General features: G+C 36.0%; 1 protein-coding gene across 4 annotated transcripts in view; it reads left to right on the top strand.

Annotated features, from left to right (window-relative positions):
- Nucleotides 1-14,290, top strand: part of IPO8 (importin 8) — a 56,600-nt gene that overhangs the window by 20,259 nt on the left and 22,051 nt on the right. For all 4 annotated transcript variants that reach the window (XM_036456697.2, XM_036456702.2, XM_036456701.2 and 1 more), the window contains 9 exons: nucleotides 1,535-1,669; nucleotides 3,677-3,776; nucleotides 5,223-5,299; nucleotides 5,578-5,694; nucleotides 6,427-6,516; nucleotides 7,857-8,022; nucleotides 9,223-9,383; nucleotides 10,313-10,438; nucleotides 14,014-14,080. In XM_036456697.2, coding sequence (XP_036312590.1) covers nucleotides 1,535-1,669; nucleotides 3,677-3,776; nucleotides 5,223-5,299; nucleotides 5,578-5,694; nucleotides 6,427-6,516; nucleotides 7,857-8,022; nucleotides 9,223-9,383; nucleotides 10,313-10,438; nucleotides 14,014-14,080 — 1,039 coding nt within the window. The remainder of the gene's footprint in view (nucleotides 1-1,534; nucleotides 1,670-3,676; nucleotides 3,777-5,222; nucleotides 5,300-5,577; nucleotides 5,695-6,426; nucleotides 6,517-7,856; nucleotides 8,023-9,222; nucleotides 9,384-10,312; nucleotides 10,439-14,013; nucleotides 14,081-14,290) is intronic.

Genomic DNA, 14,290 nt, shown 5'->3' with positions numbered 1-14,290 from the left:
TTTGTTACCTCTGACTGAGAATCCTCGGGATAGTCATGGCTGCTTTGGGCATGGTTCCTTCCAAATAAACAATCTCTTTTTAATCAATCTTTAAAAAAATAACTTCTCAGTTTTGTGTTATGTTTATAAAGACTTTCTGTTGTCTAAGATTCTAAAAGAAATTAAAAAAAAATATTTTATTGATTTTTTACAGAGAGGAAGAGAGAGGGATAGAGAGTTAGAAACATCAATGAGAAAGAATCATTGATCAGCTGCCTCTTGCACACCCCCACTGGGGATGTGTCCACAACCAAGATACATGCCCTTGACTGGAATCAAACCCGGGATCTTTCAGTCTGCAGGCTGATGCTCTATCCACTGAGCCAATTCTTCCATATTCTAAGAATTTTATGCTTTCTTTTTTTGTTCATTTACATATTTCCCCATCTAGAATTTATTTTGGTATGAAGTTTAGTTAGAGAATCAACTTCATTTTTTTATTTTTATTTATTTATTTATTTATTATTGATATTTTACAGAGAGGAGGAAGGGAGAGAGATAGAGAGCTAGAAACGTCGATGAGAGAGAAACATCGACCAGCTGCCTCTTGCACACCCCCTACCAGGGGATGTGCCTGCAACCAATGTATATACCCTTGACTGGAATCGAACCTGGGACCCTTCAGTCTGCAGGCCGATACTCTACCACTGAGCCAAACCGGTTTCAGCTCAACTTCATTAAAAAAAAAAAAAAAAAAAAAAAAAAAAAATGTGTGTATATATATATATATATATATATATATATATATATATATATACTTTTTTACAGAGAGGAAGGGAGAGAGATAGAGATCTGGAAACATCAATGAGAGAGAGACTTCGACCAGCTGCCTTCTGCACATCCCCTACCGGGTAGTGGCAGCAACCAAGGTACATGCCCTTGACTGGAATTGAACCTGGGACCTTTTATTCCTCAGGCCAATGCTCTACCCACTGAGCCAAACCGGTTTTGGCAATCAACTTCATTTTTGTTCAGAGGGTTAGTAATATAGTTGTCCCAATACTATTTATTTGAGTCTATGGCCATACCACCCTGAACATACCTGATGTCTTCTATTTTTTTGATAACTTACTGTTTCTGTCCTGGTTTGAAATGCACCTTTATCAAATGTTAAAATCTGTTTGTGCTGTCTTTTGCTGTATGGTTGTTTTCAGTGTTCATTTAGCCAAGTCTGTTGTTGTATTTTAACAGAAGTCTTAATGTATTTGAATAACTAGTATGTGGAATAGCGCGAAGACTTACTCTGAGTAGTTCCATAGGTTAGAAGTAGGACACATGGCTGGCAATTACAGTGAGACACTGTTCCATATAACATGACCCTGTCTAATAATTAAATACTGCCCCGGAGCTTTCTCACAAAATATTGATTCCCCTTAACATCTGTTAGTTTTTATCTTTATACATTCTGGGTTTTAGGTCATGCCTAAAATGCCCCTTCCCTTAACCTTAAAATTGTACACGTTCTCCTATGTATTCTCTTCCTGTTTTCCTACAGGTACTACTAAAAATTTTAGACCAATATAGACAGAAAGAGTACGTCGCTCCGCGAGTTCTTCAGCAAGCCTTCAACTACCTCAACCAGGGGGTGGTTCACTCTGTCACGTGGAAGCAGATGAAGCCACACATACAGGTGAGCGTCAGGGAGCAGTTCTCTAAAAGTATTCTCTGGTTAAATCCGGTTTTCTAGACAAAGTAAGTGTTACTAATTCCATATTGTATGCTGAGTATATTTTTATTTCTATTAGTAATTACAAATGAGTGCAGTCATATCTGATATGAAGGGCTTGTAAATTTGAGAATTGACAAGAGTGTAAACTTCCAAGTTTTATGAGTTGGAGGACTTGGATTCAGTTGACCTTGCTTAATTGTTTACTTAAAGATAGAGTTCCACATTGTTATTTAATCAAAGGACAAATGAGAATGAAAAATTGCAGGCCATTAATAAATTCTTATTTGCATGCAGACAATTTTGGGTAATTCAACATTGTCAGGAACTGAATTTTTTCCCTTCTTAAAACTGTAAATTCTTTTTTTTTTTTTAAATATATATTTTATTGATTTTTTACAGAGAGGAGGAGAGAGGGATAGAGAGCCAGAAAAGTCGATGAGAGAGAAACATCGACCAGCTGCCTCTTGCACACCCCCCTACTGGGGATGTGCCCGCAACCAATGTACATGCCCTTGACTGGAATCGAACCTAGGACCTTTCAGTCCGCAGACTGACGCTCCACCACTGAGCCAAACCGGTTTCGGCAAAACTGTAAATTCTTGAATTCTAATCTCTAAGATGGTATCTAAAAAGAAAAAGAAATTCCTTTTCTTTGCTTTTGGTATTCAGATTAGAATTCATTTAGTGTTATCTTATTATAGGTGTTAACACAATATTTTTTTGCATTGTTTTCTATGGACATCTTAATAATATTTGCTTAAGCTCCTTATCAGTAATTTCTTTGCAATTAATAGATAATAGTTTCATTTTATTTGCTGTGTTTCTGTAAAGTAAGGATTAATTTCGATAGTATTTTTTCTACTGGATGCCTTTGATCTTAATTTTACATGACTGTAATGTAGGAATATGAAATGGATCATTAGGCTGGATTTTTTTCTCTTAGAAATGTTTAATTTATTTAAGAAATGGCTCTGTGTTTTGTTTTTTTAATCCTCACCTGAGGACATGCTTGTTAATTTTAGAGGAAGAGGAAGGGAGAGAGAGAGAGACAGACAGAGACAGGGAGAGACATTGATCTGAGAGGGAAACATTGATCGGTTGCCTTCCTTCCCATGTGCCCTGACCTGGGGTCAAACCCTGCACCTTGCAGGCGTCTTCAAACTACGGCCCGAGGGCCACATGAGGCCCGCAGAGGAGTCTGATCCGGCCCGCCAGGTTTTTTGGGCAGTGAGCGCAGCCGAGGTGTTACAGTAGGAATTAGTAGTTCATATAGTCCGGCCCTCCAGCTCTCTGAGGGACCGTGATCTGGCCCCCACTTTAAAAAGTTTGAGGACCCCTGTATCTGATCCACACCGGCCAGGATGAGATGGTTCTGTTTTTACATATTTAATTGCTGGAGCACAAAAGAGCTTAGTAGAGCATTAGCAGCAGTGCACATACAGATGTGGTTTTTTTCTTTTCCCCTTGAAACCTGCATTTGTAGAGTAGGAAATTAGGTTTTTGTAAATGGAAGAAGAAAAGAAAACTTGATATTGTTGACATGCTGACATTTAGAACCAAAGTGAAAATGTAAAAATGCGCACAAAAAGAAATATAATAGTAAATATAACCTTTTCTTGATACTTATTTCTTCTTAAAGAGTCAAAATATGCTTACTACTGATATGTTAGTAAAACTTTATTATCCTTTCTATTGCTTCAAAGAGTAGCATTTACATTCATTTTTCTCTATATCTTTAATCAATTGTTTAAAAACAAACTTATGTTTAACCCACTCCCTCACTCCCTCATCCCCTCAACTTCAGCTCTTGCTTTCCTGCTTCCACCTTAGCTGCTGCAAGCTTAATAGGAAGATTAATAGAACAGCTTTGAAAACTAACATCATAAAGGCAGTCAGTAAATCCATTATTAGTGTTCCCCAAATTAGAATAGCTATACCTAGTTGCCGTTTTGTTTTTTTCTTCGTTAGAATATCTCTGAAGATGTGATTTTTTCTGTGATGTGTTATAAAGATGAGGATGAAGAGCTGTGGCAAGAAGATCCCTATGAGTACATAAGGATGAAATTTGGTAATTGAGATTTTTTTTTTCTTGTTAGTTCCTGGATACATAAAGTAATATACCTAAACTGGTATTTTAAGGAGATTTTATGACTGTTAAATTCCCAAAGTTCTGCTTTGCACGATAATCTTTGAACTCCTGAGAGTTTGATGATTGGTTCTTCGAGTAGAGGGGCTGGAGACTGAGAAATAAAAGAGACAAGACACAGAGATAGAAGGAAAAAGCTGGGACTGGGTGGACCACTGCCCTCTTCTGATGGAGAGACAGTGACCCAGAACTGAGGCAGTATGTTTGTTTTATACCCCCAAATATCAGGAAGTTTCACCAAAAGTCAAGGCAAAGGAGATTATTGGCATTCTTGAGTAGGCCTGAGCATTCCTAGTGCTAGACTGGAGTTACATATCAAAACCCACTTCCCTACACCTGGGCAAAGGTAAGAGTCAGTGCTGATAACACATCTATCTTTTTGGTAAGATGTGTAATCAAGACCGGCTTTGCCTGTCACCTTGGGTTAAGGAAGAATGCTCCTTTGCCTTCTCAGGCGCTCTCTACAGCAGCCCTGCTCCTGCCGTTGCCACACGCTGATGCCACTGGCCCCACTTGCACCTGCTAATGGTGTGGAGCAGTAGGGGCCGGTACAAGTAGCGGGTGTGAGCAACAGCTGCTGCCCCAATTGCCCCTTAGGAGCATGGGGAGGTGGAGAAGCTCTGAGGGGTGATTGGGGGCCTGCAGCCACCTCTTGCATTTGCTGACTAGAGCGATTGGGTGCGAATGGGGCCATTGTAGGCAGTGGGTATGAGAGGCAGCTGCTGGCCCCGATCTCCCTTCAGGAGCAGGGGGAGGTGGAGAAGCCCTGAGGGGCGATCAGAGCTGGTAGCCACCACTTGCACTTGCTGACAGTGCCAAGTGATTGGGGCCAGCGCTGGGCGCCGGCAGTGGGTATGAGCAGTGCTCCAGTGCCAGCAGCAGGTGTGAGTGCCAGGTGGGGCCTCGGTATGTGGAAGCAAAGAATTTCCAGTAACCACCATAGGCCCTGATGACAGTGACCTGTGCCCCACCTTGGTTTGGTGCCCCCATTCACCTGCTCCACCATTCCGTCACAACTAATGCCTGCCGTGTTCCACATGTGCCCCCTGGTGGTCAGCACATGCCATAGTGACCAGTTGTTTGGTTGTTTGGTTATTCTGCCATTTGGTCTATTTGCATATTAGGATTTTATATATATATATAGATGATTGTTTAAAAAGACAGACCCTGTAGAGTTTGATATATACTTTGGTGCATGAAAACATTTGATGATATATCCTTAGAGAAAACATTGACAATATATCTTCTAACTTTTTTTTATTGTGTAAACCATTGTCCCCTTGATTTGGAATAGTGATTAACCAGATTTAAAATCTGTAGTAAGTAATTGTATTTTTACTAAAATGATTTAATCTTTTAAAACCTTAGACATTTTTGAAGATTATGCTTCTCCTACCACAGCAGCCCAGACTCTCTTATATACTGCTGCAAAGAAAAGAAAAGAGGTACATGGTTATTCTTTTTAAATCCTGTGTTGATTTGATTCTCTAATTTAACCCTAGTATTTGAAAAATTGTCTTATTAGTTATAATCTGTCACTTTAAGAATATTTTATTATCCTAGTAAGGGCAAAGGTTTATTTTGTTTTCTTAATTACAAATACTTTATGAAACAGTAAAATGGCTTAATTTTGAAAATTAGTACTTTGTACCTAGTATATAAACAATACTATAGTAACAAAGAAAGCTAATGTAGAATGAAATTGATTCTTCTATTTCTTTAGGTCTTGCCAAAAATGATGGCTTTCTGTTATCAAATCCTAACAGACCCAAACTTTGACCCAAGGAAGAAAGATGGAGCTCTGCATGTGATTGGTTCCCTAGCAGATATTTTATTAAAGGTCAAGTTACTTATAATTTAATTTACTTGAAACTGTGAAGCACTGGTAAATGTGAGACTATAAAAGTTATGGATAATTTAAAATTGATGCCTGCTTCTGCATAGTTGAGTTGACTGTAAATATTCTTTTTGTCACCTGTTTCTTGAGTTAAAAAGAACTTCTGACTTTGTTCTTACAAAAATCAATCGGTATCAAATTATATTTAGGTACTGTTTTTGTATCTTTTAAAAAAATATATTTTTATTTATTTCAAAAAGGAAGGGAGAGGGAGAGGGAGAGAGAAATATCAATGATGAGAGAGAATCATTGTTTGGCTGCTTCCTGCACATCCCCCACTGGAGATTGAGCCTGCAATGTGGTCATGTGCCCAGATCAGGAATTGAACTGTGACCTCCTAGTTAAATGGTTGACACTCAAGAAGAAGGGAGGGAGAGAGAGAGAAACATTGGTTGGCTGTCTCCTGCATACCCCCTCACCTGGCATCAAGCTCAAAATCTGATCAAACCAGTGACCTCTTGGCGCATGGATTGATGCTCAACCAACTGAGCCACACAGCCCAAATGCTATTTTTGTTTTGTTTTAAAACATGCAATATATCAGTGAAATAGTTTTATAAAATTGGAAATAGAAGTATGGTAAGTGTAAGTCATAATAAACATACTTTATTAGGATGTAATTTTTACATATGCAAAAAAATTGATAATTTGAAATTTAATTTCTATATCCTAACAGAAGAGTTTATTCAAGGACCAAATGGAGTTGTTGCTGCAGAATCATGTATTTCCATTATTATTGTCTAATCTGGGATATCTTCGAGCTAGAGTAAGTTTTCCATATTTCTGTTATATATCTTAAAATCTTCATGAATTTTGAAGAACTTAATGTTTTTGGATAAATTGACACATATTGAGGCAAACTGACTAATAGATAGGGATTTATGGTTTTTAATTCCACCTGTTTCATTTTTTATCCTACTCTCACTTCCTGAATATTCAAAACATGTATTAAGAGTGATGATGTTACTGCAATGGTACAATAGAAATTCAGAAACTGATTAATTTTCAGTATCCAAACAAAGCATGAAATTTTAGTTTAGCTAAAAACTTGATTATGATTTCTAGTATGTTAGGTAGATATACCTTAGTAGAGTTAAGAAATTAATAACCCATGTAAACTTATTTGTGTTCTAAGTGTGTATTACTTCTAGAATCAATATATTTTATGGAGAAAGAAATAAAATTAGAACTTTTATTTAAGAGCCTAGTATTTATAACTACATCAACACACAAACAAATTTCTTGCTCAGCACAACACATGTTAATAGTACCTTATGCATTTCAAAGCATTATATAAACAGAAGATAACCATCACTGGAGAAATATTTGGACAAATGTAGATTAGAGATGTTAAGCAAATATTTTTATAGGTAGGCTTCTATCTTTTGAGAGGATATTTAAATTGTAATTCTCTTTATAAAACTCTTTAGTAATTCAACTGTTAATTGTGTTTTATGCACATAGAGAATTTAAGAAAAGAATAATTCTCTGGTCTAATAGTTTAAAATTCAGTAATCTATATAAGGTTTAAATTCTTTGTACCTTATGTGAATGAAAACAGGAAATTTGCTGTAGTGTAAGGGAAAATAATGTTTCATTTGTTTGCTGTAAAGGTTAGCAAATAAATGTCAAACATTGATTTGTAGTAGCTTTTACATGTAAACAATAAATTAGTTATGAATCATAATACTTATTAGAAGCATAAACAGGACTTTTTTTTTTTTTTTCCAGGGCAAGTTCTCTGAATTCAATACATGGTTCACAAACTTGAAGGCAATTCAAGCATAGGGGCTAGGATTTATATATGAAAAAGGGTGGACATTTTTTTTCCTCAGAGACACTTAAATTTGGCTCTGTTTTCTTTTACCTGTGAAAAATGTTATTGTATATAAGTAATTTAGAAGTAATCAAACTGCCTTAAAAAAAAAAAATAAAACAACAGAGAAATCCAGAAATTAGCAACTAAGGCTTATATGCTATCCTTTAAAAAACAAATAATAATTGGCAGAATTAATGACATTTTAATTATTAAGAAGTTATGCATGACATTATTACAGAATGCCATAATTCTAATCGTTCCCTGTTTACTTTCTCCTTGTAACATAGTCTTGTTGGGTACTTCATGCATTTAGTTCTTTGAAGTTTCATAATGAGCTCAATCTAAGAAATGCACTTGAACTAGCAAAGAAGAGCTTGATTGAAGATAAGGAGATGCCTGTCAAAGTTGAAGCTGCCCTTGCTCTTCAGTCATTAATTTCTAACCAGACACAAGGTAAAGCCAAAAACACCTTTTAGAATATTTGTTTGTTTGTTTATTTTTGGATGTAGCCTTCTCAAATAGTTTTATTCATATTCTTTCCTACTAAGAATAATTCTTTAAGTCTTAGAGGTTTAGATTTCTGAACTTTTGCCCCTCACAGTTTTATAGAATTTTACTTTTGACCTTTTTTGGGAATTCCTTTTGACTGTGGTTTCTAGAAAATTTTTAGATTAGGGGACAAGATGATAATGATTGGGCATTAGGTGGACTGGGAATTAAGAGAACTGGTGTCTAATTTTGATTGTGCTACTAGTCTATATATATAAAAGCCCAATATGCAAATTGTCCCTTCAAAAGTTCTACTGGGAGACTGGGAGTTTGATTGCTTATTATGACATGCAATCAAACTAATCACCAGGGTGTGGCATGGAACGAAGGAAGGCCCCGGCTGGCAGCTGGCAGCCAGAAGGAAGGCAGCTGGAAGGCCCCGATTGGCTCTGATCTCTGGCCAGAATTAGGGAACCTATCCATGCATGAATTTCGTGCACTGGGTCTCTAGTTTGCATATGAAGCTGGGCAAGGCACATGACTCATCACGACTTGGATATCTAACACATTTAAATTCAAGGGGGTGGAGTAGATGGTTTAAAGATTTCTTTCAACTCTAGGATCTTGTGGTTCTGCTACTTCTGAAAGTAGCAAGTAGTATTTCTAGTGAGTGATAACTCAGATATCTCATTTATTTTTTTAGAAGAATATTCTGTCCAAAATTCAAATAAACCTTTGAAAGTAAACATGCACCTAGTTTACCTCTAGTCAACAGTATTTTAATAGGGGTCTGAATATTGCATAAGAATATGGGAGAGGAGGGTGAGCAGAGGTGGGGTGGGGGCAGGGGATGGGCACCATCAGTAGTGTACATAGTTTTATACACATCATTTTTTATACTTGTATTCTGATATCATATCCATGTGGTATAGTCATGGCGGGCTGTTGGCATTTTTGTCAGGACATTTCTCCTGTGCAGGACTGATTCTCTCTATATTACTTTGGGGAATATTGATATATTGATGAAGATTGTTTTGGTACTGCTTTGCGCAGAGCAAGTATCTATCTAGAACCTATTACCCAGTGTCACTTATCTTTGTTGATTTCTTTTATCATTTGTGAATGGCTGATTTTTCAGTGATTGTGTTTATTTTATTGCATTAGCAAAGGAATATATGAAGCCACACGTGAGACCTATTATGCAGGAGTTGTTGCACATTGTTAGAGAGACAGAGAATGATGATGTGACGAATGTTATCCAGAAGATGATATGTGAATACAGTCAAGAAATAGCCTCCATTGCTGTCGATATGACCCAACACTTGGTAAGACTGGGTGGGCAGTTTGGTATAAAAGCCTTAAATAATCTAAATAAATTAAACTCCAAAATTTATATGTAATTGTAATCCTATATAATAAAAGGCTAAAATGCAAATTGACCAAATGGCAGAACAACTGTTTGCTATGACCCACAGATACTACCAAGGGGCAGATGCTCAATGCAGGAGCTGCCCCCCGGTGGTCAGTGCGAGTGTCGGGGAGTGTCGCTCAGCCAGAAGCCAGGCTCACGCTGGCGAGTGCAGAGGCAGTGGCGGGAACCTCTCCTGCCTCTGAGGCAGTCAGACATCCACTAAGGGCTACTGGACTGCAAGAGGGTGCAGGCTGGGCTGAGGGACCCCCCCAGAGTGCACGAATTTTGTGTACTGGGCATCTAGTGTTAATATAAAAATGTTTGCTCTTCTAATTTTGACAGTTAACTTCTTTCTTTTTTCTTCCCTTTTAGGCAATTTCTTGTGTTACTTCTTTGATGAATTTTTCTCTGCTCTTTTTTGTATTCTATAGTTCTGATGTGGAATATTGGACCAAGACTGAGTTTCTGATTTCCTTACCTCTCTCTCCTGTCTTCCTGTCTTCCATATCTGTTCTTTTCATTTCATTTTCTAGATGATTCCTTAACTTTGTCTTCTAAACCTTCTATAGAATTTTTAATTTGAGTATTATAATATTTAAATTTCCCCAAATTTTGGATTTATTTGTTTAATGACAACCAGAGTTAAGTATTAGCTATTTGATTGTAATAGCTAATGTATATATTTCACTCTAGTGACCAGATAAGGAAAAAATGACTATATTTAAAACATAGCAACAAAATGTGTAATGTTGCTGACATTTACATGCGTGATGCTGCTCTTTTGCTAACAAATAGTGAGGGGTGGGTATAACTACTAATTGTTGAATATGTTTATTTTTATAGGCAGAGATATTTGGTAAAGTTCTTCAAAGTGATGAATATGAAGAAGTTGAAGACAAAACAGTAATGGCTATGGGAATTTTACATACCATTGATACTATCTTGACAGTTGTTGAAGATCATAAAGAGGTGGAATTTCTTTGTGTTTTATTTGGTCATTATAGTAACTTTAACTGAAATTTTTATGATCGATGGGCACAATTTTAAAGTTATGACTTTTAAATTGCTATATATAATAGTTATGTTGCTAGATTTTATAAATTATCCTCGAATTTTAAAGATGGATATTAAAACAATTGATGGGAAATATTACATGTGGTTATAAAGTGTACTAGTGTACTATTGAACTAAGTTCAGTACATCACATCTGCCAGGCTAGGTTTTTAGAGAATACTAAATTGGGAGCTTTGCCTTCCCAATCTATAGTCTAGTCTTCTCAATGGAGAGTGATAGCCGTCAGGCAGAGTGGCAAATATTAAGTAATGGAACAAAATTCTAAGTAACAAATATTGTGAGGATGGAAGAGAAGAAGTGTTTAAAACATCATTTTCCCTGAACTGAATTCCAGAGTAATATTGGGATAAGAATTGTGTAGACAGTCATCAAGTGCTTTCACACCCATTAGATCAGTGATGGGGAACACAGCCTGTGGGCCACATAAGGCCCCTGAAGTCATTTGTTCTGGCCTCACCAAAGCATTAGAGGTGAGCTCATTAAATGTTTGACCGAATATGGCAGGCTAAATTTTAAGTTGATCATTTTGTTTGGCCTGCAATTGATGTTATAAATATGCTAATGGCCCTTGGCAGTAAAAAGGTGCCTTGCTCCTGCATTAGCTGATATAATGTTACCCACGTCACTATCAGTTAGATGGAGCATGTAATGGTAGTGCCATTTTGCAGAAGTAGAAAAAAGCGACTTGTTCATGGTCACCAGGTTTTGGATTTGCTGTCAAATCATCCTGATGATATGTCAGTTTATTTCCACCTAAAACCAGATACTCTCCTCTCCAAGTGTTATATAACCTTTCCTTAATTCAAATTAGATTGTGTTTTCTGTGAGCTCAAGTTGACTTATTTGGCAATGATGGCAACTCTTGTTTTATACAGTGAGGATTTTGGAAAGGAGATGGTGCCAGTTCTTTAAATAGCATCATTAAACCCTGTGGCTTCGTGTTTACCACATATCAGTACACGATTCCCAGATTCTTAAAAATGGTTTGATCTTCTTTTCCTGGGCAGGCCTTCTTTCACCTAAAAGGCTCAATGCGAATTTTAATTTACATATTCATTATTTTAGTTTGTATCCTTTTGAAACTATATGGAACTTTTAGAAACCATGAGGTGTTCCAAATTAAATCACAGCAAGTATTCTTGAAGATAATTCTTTTACCTCAAAGACCTGAGAAATAGTCAGGTATTGGGTGTGTTTTTTAAAATTCTTCTTTTTAATCCTCACTTGAGGATATGCTTTTACTGTTTTTTTTTGTTTTTTTTTATTTAGAGAGGGAGGAAGGGAGAGGGAGAGATAGAGAAACACCCATGTGAGAGTGAAATATCAGTTGATTGTAACCTGGGTATGTGCCCTTTTGAGGAATCTAACCTGCCACCTTTTGGTGTACAGGATGATGCCCAACCAACTGAGCCACACCAGCCAGGGCAGGTATTGCATGTTTCAAAAATTCTTGGGGCATACCAGTTTGCCTCTTGTGACATGCACACTGGTTGAAAATCAATGTCATCCATAATTCGGGACAAAACAAGAACCAGAATCTTGTTTCCTGATTGCCTGTCCTATGACTTTAAATTTTAGCTTGTTAAAACATTTTTGAAAACATTATTTTTGAAAGAGAAAATCACATGCAAATGAATATGTGTACAAATACTTCCTGTGTGAAGAGTTCAAGTGAAAGTCTAAAATATCTTAAGCATATGCAGTTTTTCTTAGTTTAAATATACTGACAAATTTTTAGATGGAAAAGTTTGAATCATTTGAATTTTAAGACTGCAGTTTAAGTTGAATATAAAGAATAATTTTGAAAGTTGGAATAGGGTACTTAGATGAAAAAAGGTAACCCATAATGGATTTTAATTTTTTCTTATTTAAAAATTATTTAGTACAGCTGAAACCGGGTTGGCTCAGTGGCTAGAGCATCGGCCTGTGGACTGAAAGGTCCCGGGTTTGATTCTCGTCAAAGGCATGTACCTTGGTTTCGGGCACATCCCCGGTTGGGGGTGTGCAAGAGGCAGCTGATCAATGATTCTCTCTCATTGATGTTTCTAACTCTCAATCCCTCTCTCTTCCTCTCTGTAAAAAAAAATCAATAAAATGTATTTTAAAGAAAATATTTAGTACAAACATGTTGAAAATTCAAAACGTATGAACAGGGGGATGAGATTTCATCTCCCCAGACATCTCATCCTCCTCTCAAGGAGGTAGCTCCTTTACCAGGTTTTTTGTATCTTTCCAGAGACTTTTCTAGACTATATCCAGGCAGAAAGCGAGTATGTGTATTTTTCTTTAATGAAAATGATAGCGTATATTTTCATCTGCCATTTTTTACTTAATATTTCTTGATGGGTCTTCCATATTAGTCAATAAATTTACATATTTTTAATAGTTGCATGATATTTCTTTGTATGCAATACCAAATTTACTTAGCCAGTCCTTGTTAATGGATATAATTTAACTATCTCTTGGTAAGTGGACATTTGGTTGATACTAATCACAAATGTTGCTGCAATGAAAAACCTTTTACATGTCATTTTGCAGATGGCAAATTTCTTTAATTCAAAATACTGGATCAAAAAATACACATGAGTAAATTTGAAGGATATTGCTAAGGTGTTCTTCATGCTCCCTACTTTTTGATCATCACCAGTGTAAAGTCCCTACTTTAAGAAAAAAAAAAAAATATATATATATATATATATATATGTATATTATTGATTTTTTTACAGAGAGGAAGAGAGAGGGATAGAGGGTTAGAAACATTGATGAGAGAATCATCGATCAGCTGCCTTTTGCACACCCCTACTGGGAATGTGCCCTCAACCAATGTACATGCCCTTGACCAAAATTGAACCTGGGACCTTTTACTCCACAGGCCGACGCTCTATCCACTGAGCCAAACCAGTTTTGGCAAGTCCCTACTTTTTGATCAACATCAGTCTGATAGGTGAAAATTATTAATCTTGTGCTTAGAATTTTTACTCTCATTACGTATTAGAGTAAACTTTTTATAAGGTCAAGGTCATTTATATCTCTTTTGTTGTAATCTTTGCCTTTCTTTTTGTTACTATAATTTCATGTGAAGGGAATTATATCTTTGAAAATATTTCCTTCAATTTTTCTTTTATCTTTGATTTCTTATTGCTCTATGCAGATATTTTTAATTTTTGATGCCAAATGACTCCATATATTTATTTATAATTTCTGGGTTTTGAGTCATTTTCCTTCTTTAGGATTACACACAATTCTTTTGATATCTTCTAGTATTTTTCATGTCTGAGGTATTAACATTGAAATCTTATTTGTTAGGACTTTATTTTGGTATAAAATATTAGATAAGGAATTTATTTCATTCATAATTTTATTATGGCTGTAATTCTCATTTCTATCATTGGTTTACTTTTCATAATTTTTTGGTATTCTTGCATGTTTAATTTTTCACACAAAGTTTAACTGTTTAAACTTTTCTTTAGGTTACTCAGCAATTAGAGAATATCTGTCTACGGATCATTGATCTTGTTTTACAGAAACATATAATTGGTAAGTTTGAAGGTTGAGTAAGAATATAAATTGAAAATGAAAAAAATTGATGAACTTTCAGTGTATTGTTAGTCTTTTAGATTCAAGAAGATGGACAATTTTGAGAAAGAAAAGATGGCATTCTCTTCAGTTTTTGGATATACTTTCTAATATCTGTATTTTCATTTAGGAAGAAAATTTAATGCATCCAGTTAAGAACTTTTGGTCTTA

This window comes from Pipistrellus kuhlii, unplaced genomic scaffold (genome assembly GCF_014108245.1).
Source record: "Pipistrellus kuhlii isolate mPipKuh1 unplaced genomic scaffold, mPipKuh1.p scaffold_m20_p_3, whole genome shotgun sequence".
Classification (NCBI taxonomy): Eukaryota; Metazoa; Chordata; class Mammalia; order Chiroptera; family Vespertilionidae; genus Pipistrellus; species Pipistrellus kuhlii.
The sequence above is the reverse complement of the archived record's forward strand: the minus strand, read 5'-3'. Positions and strand labels throughout refer to the sequence as shown.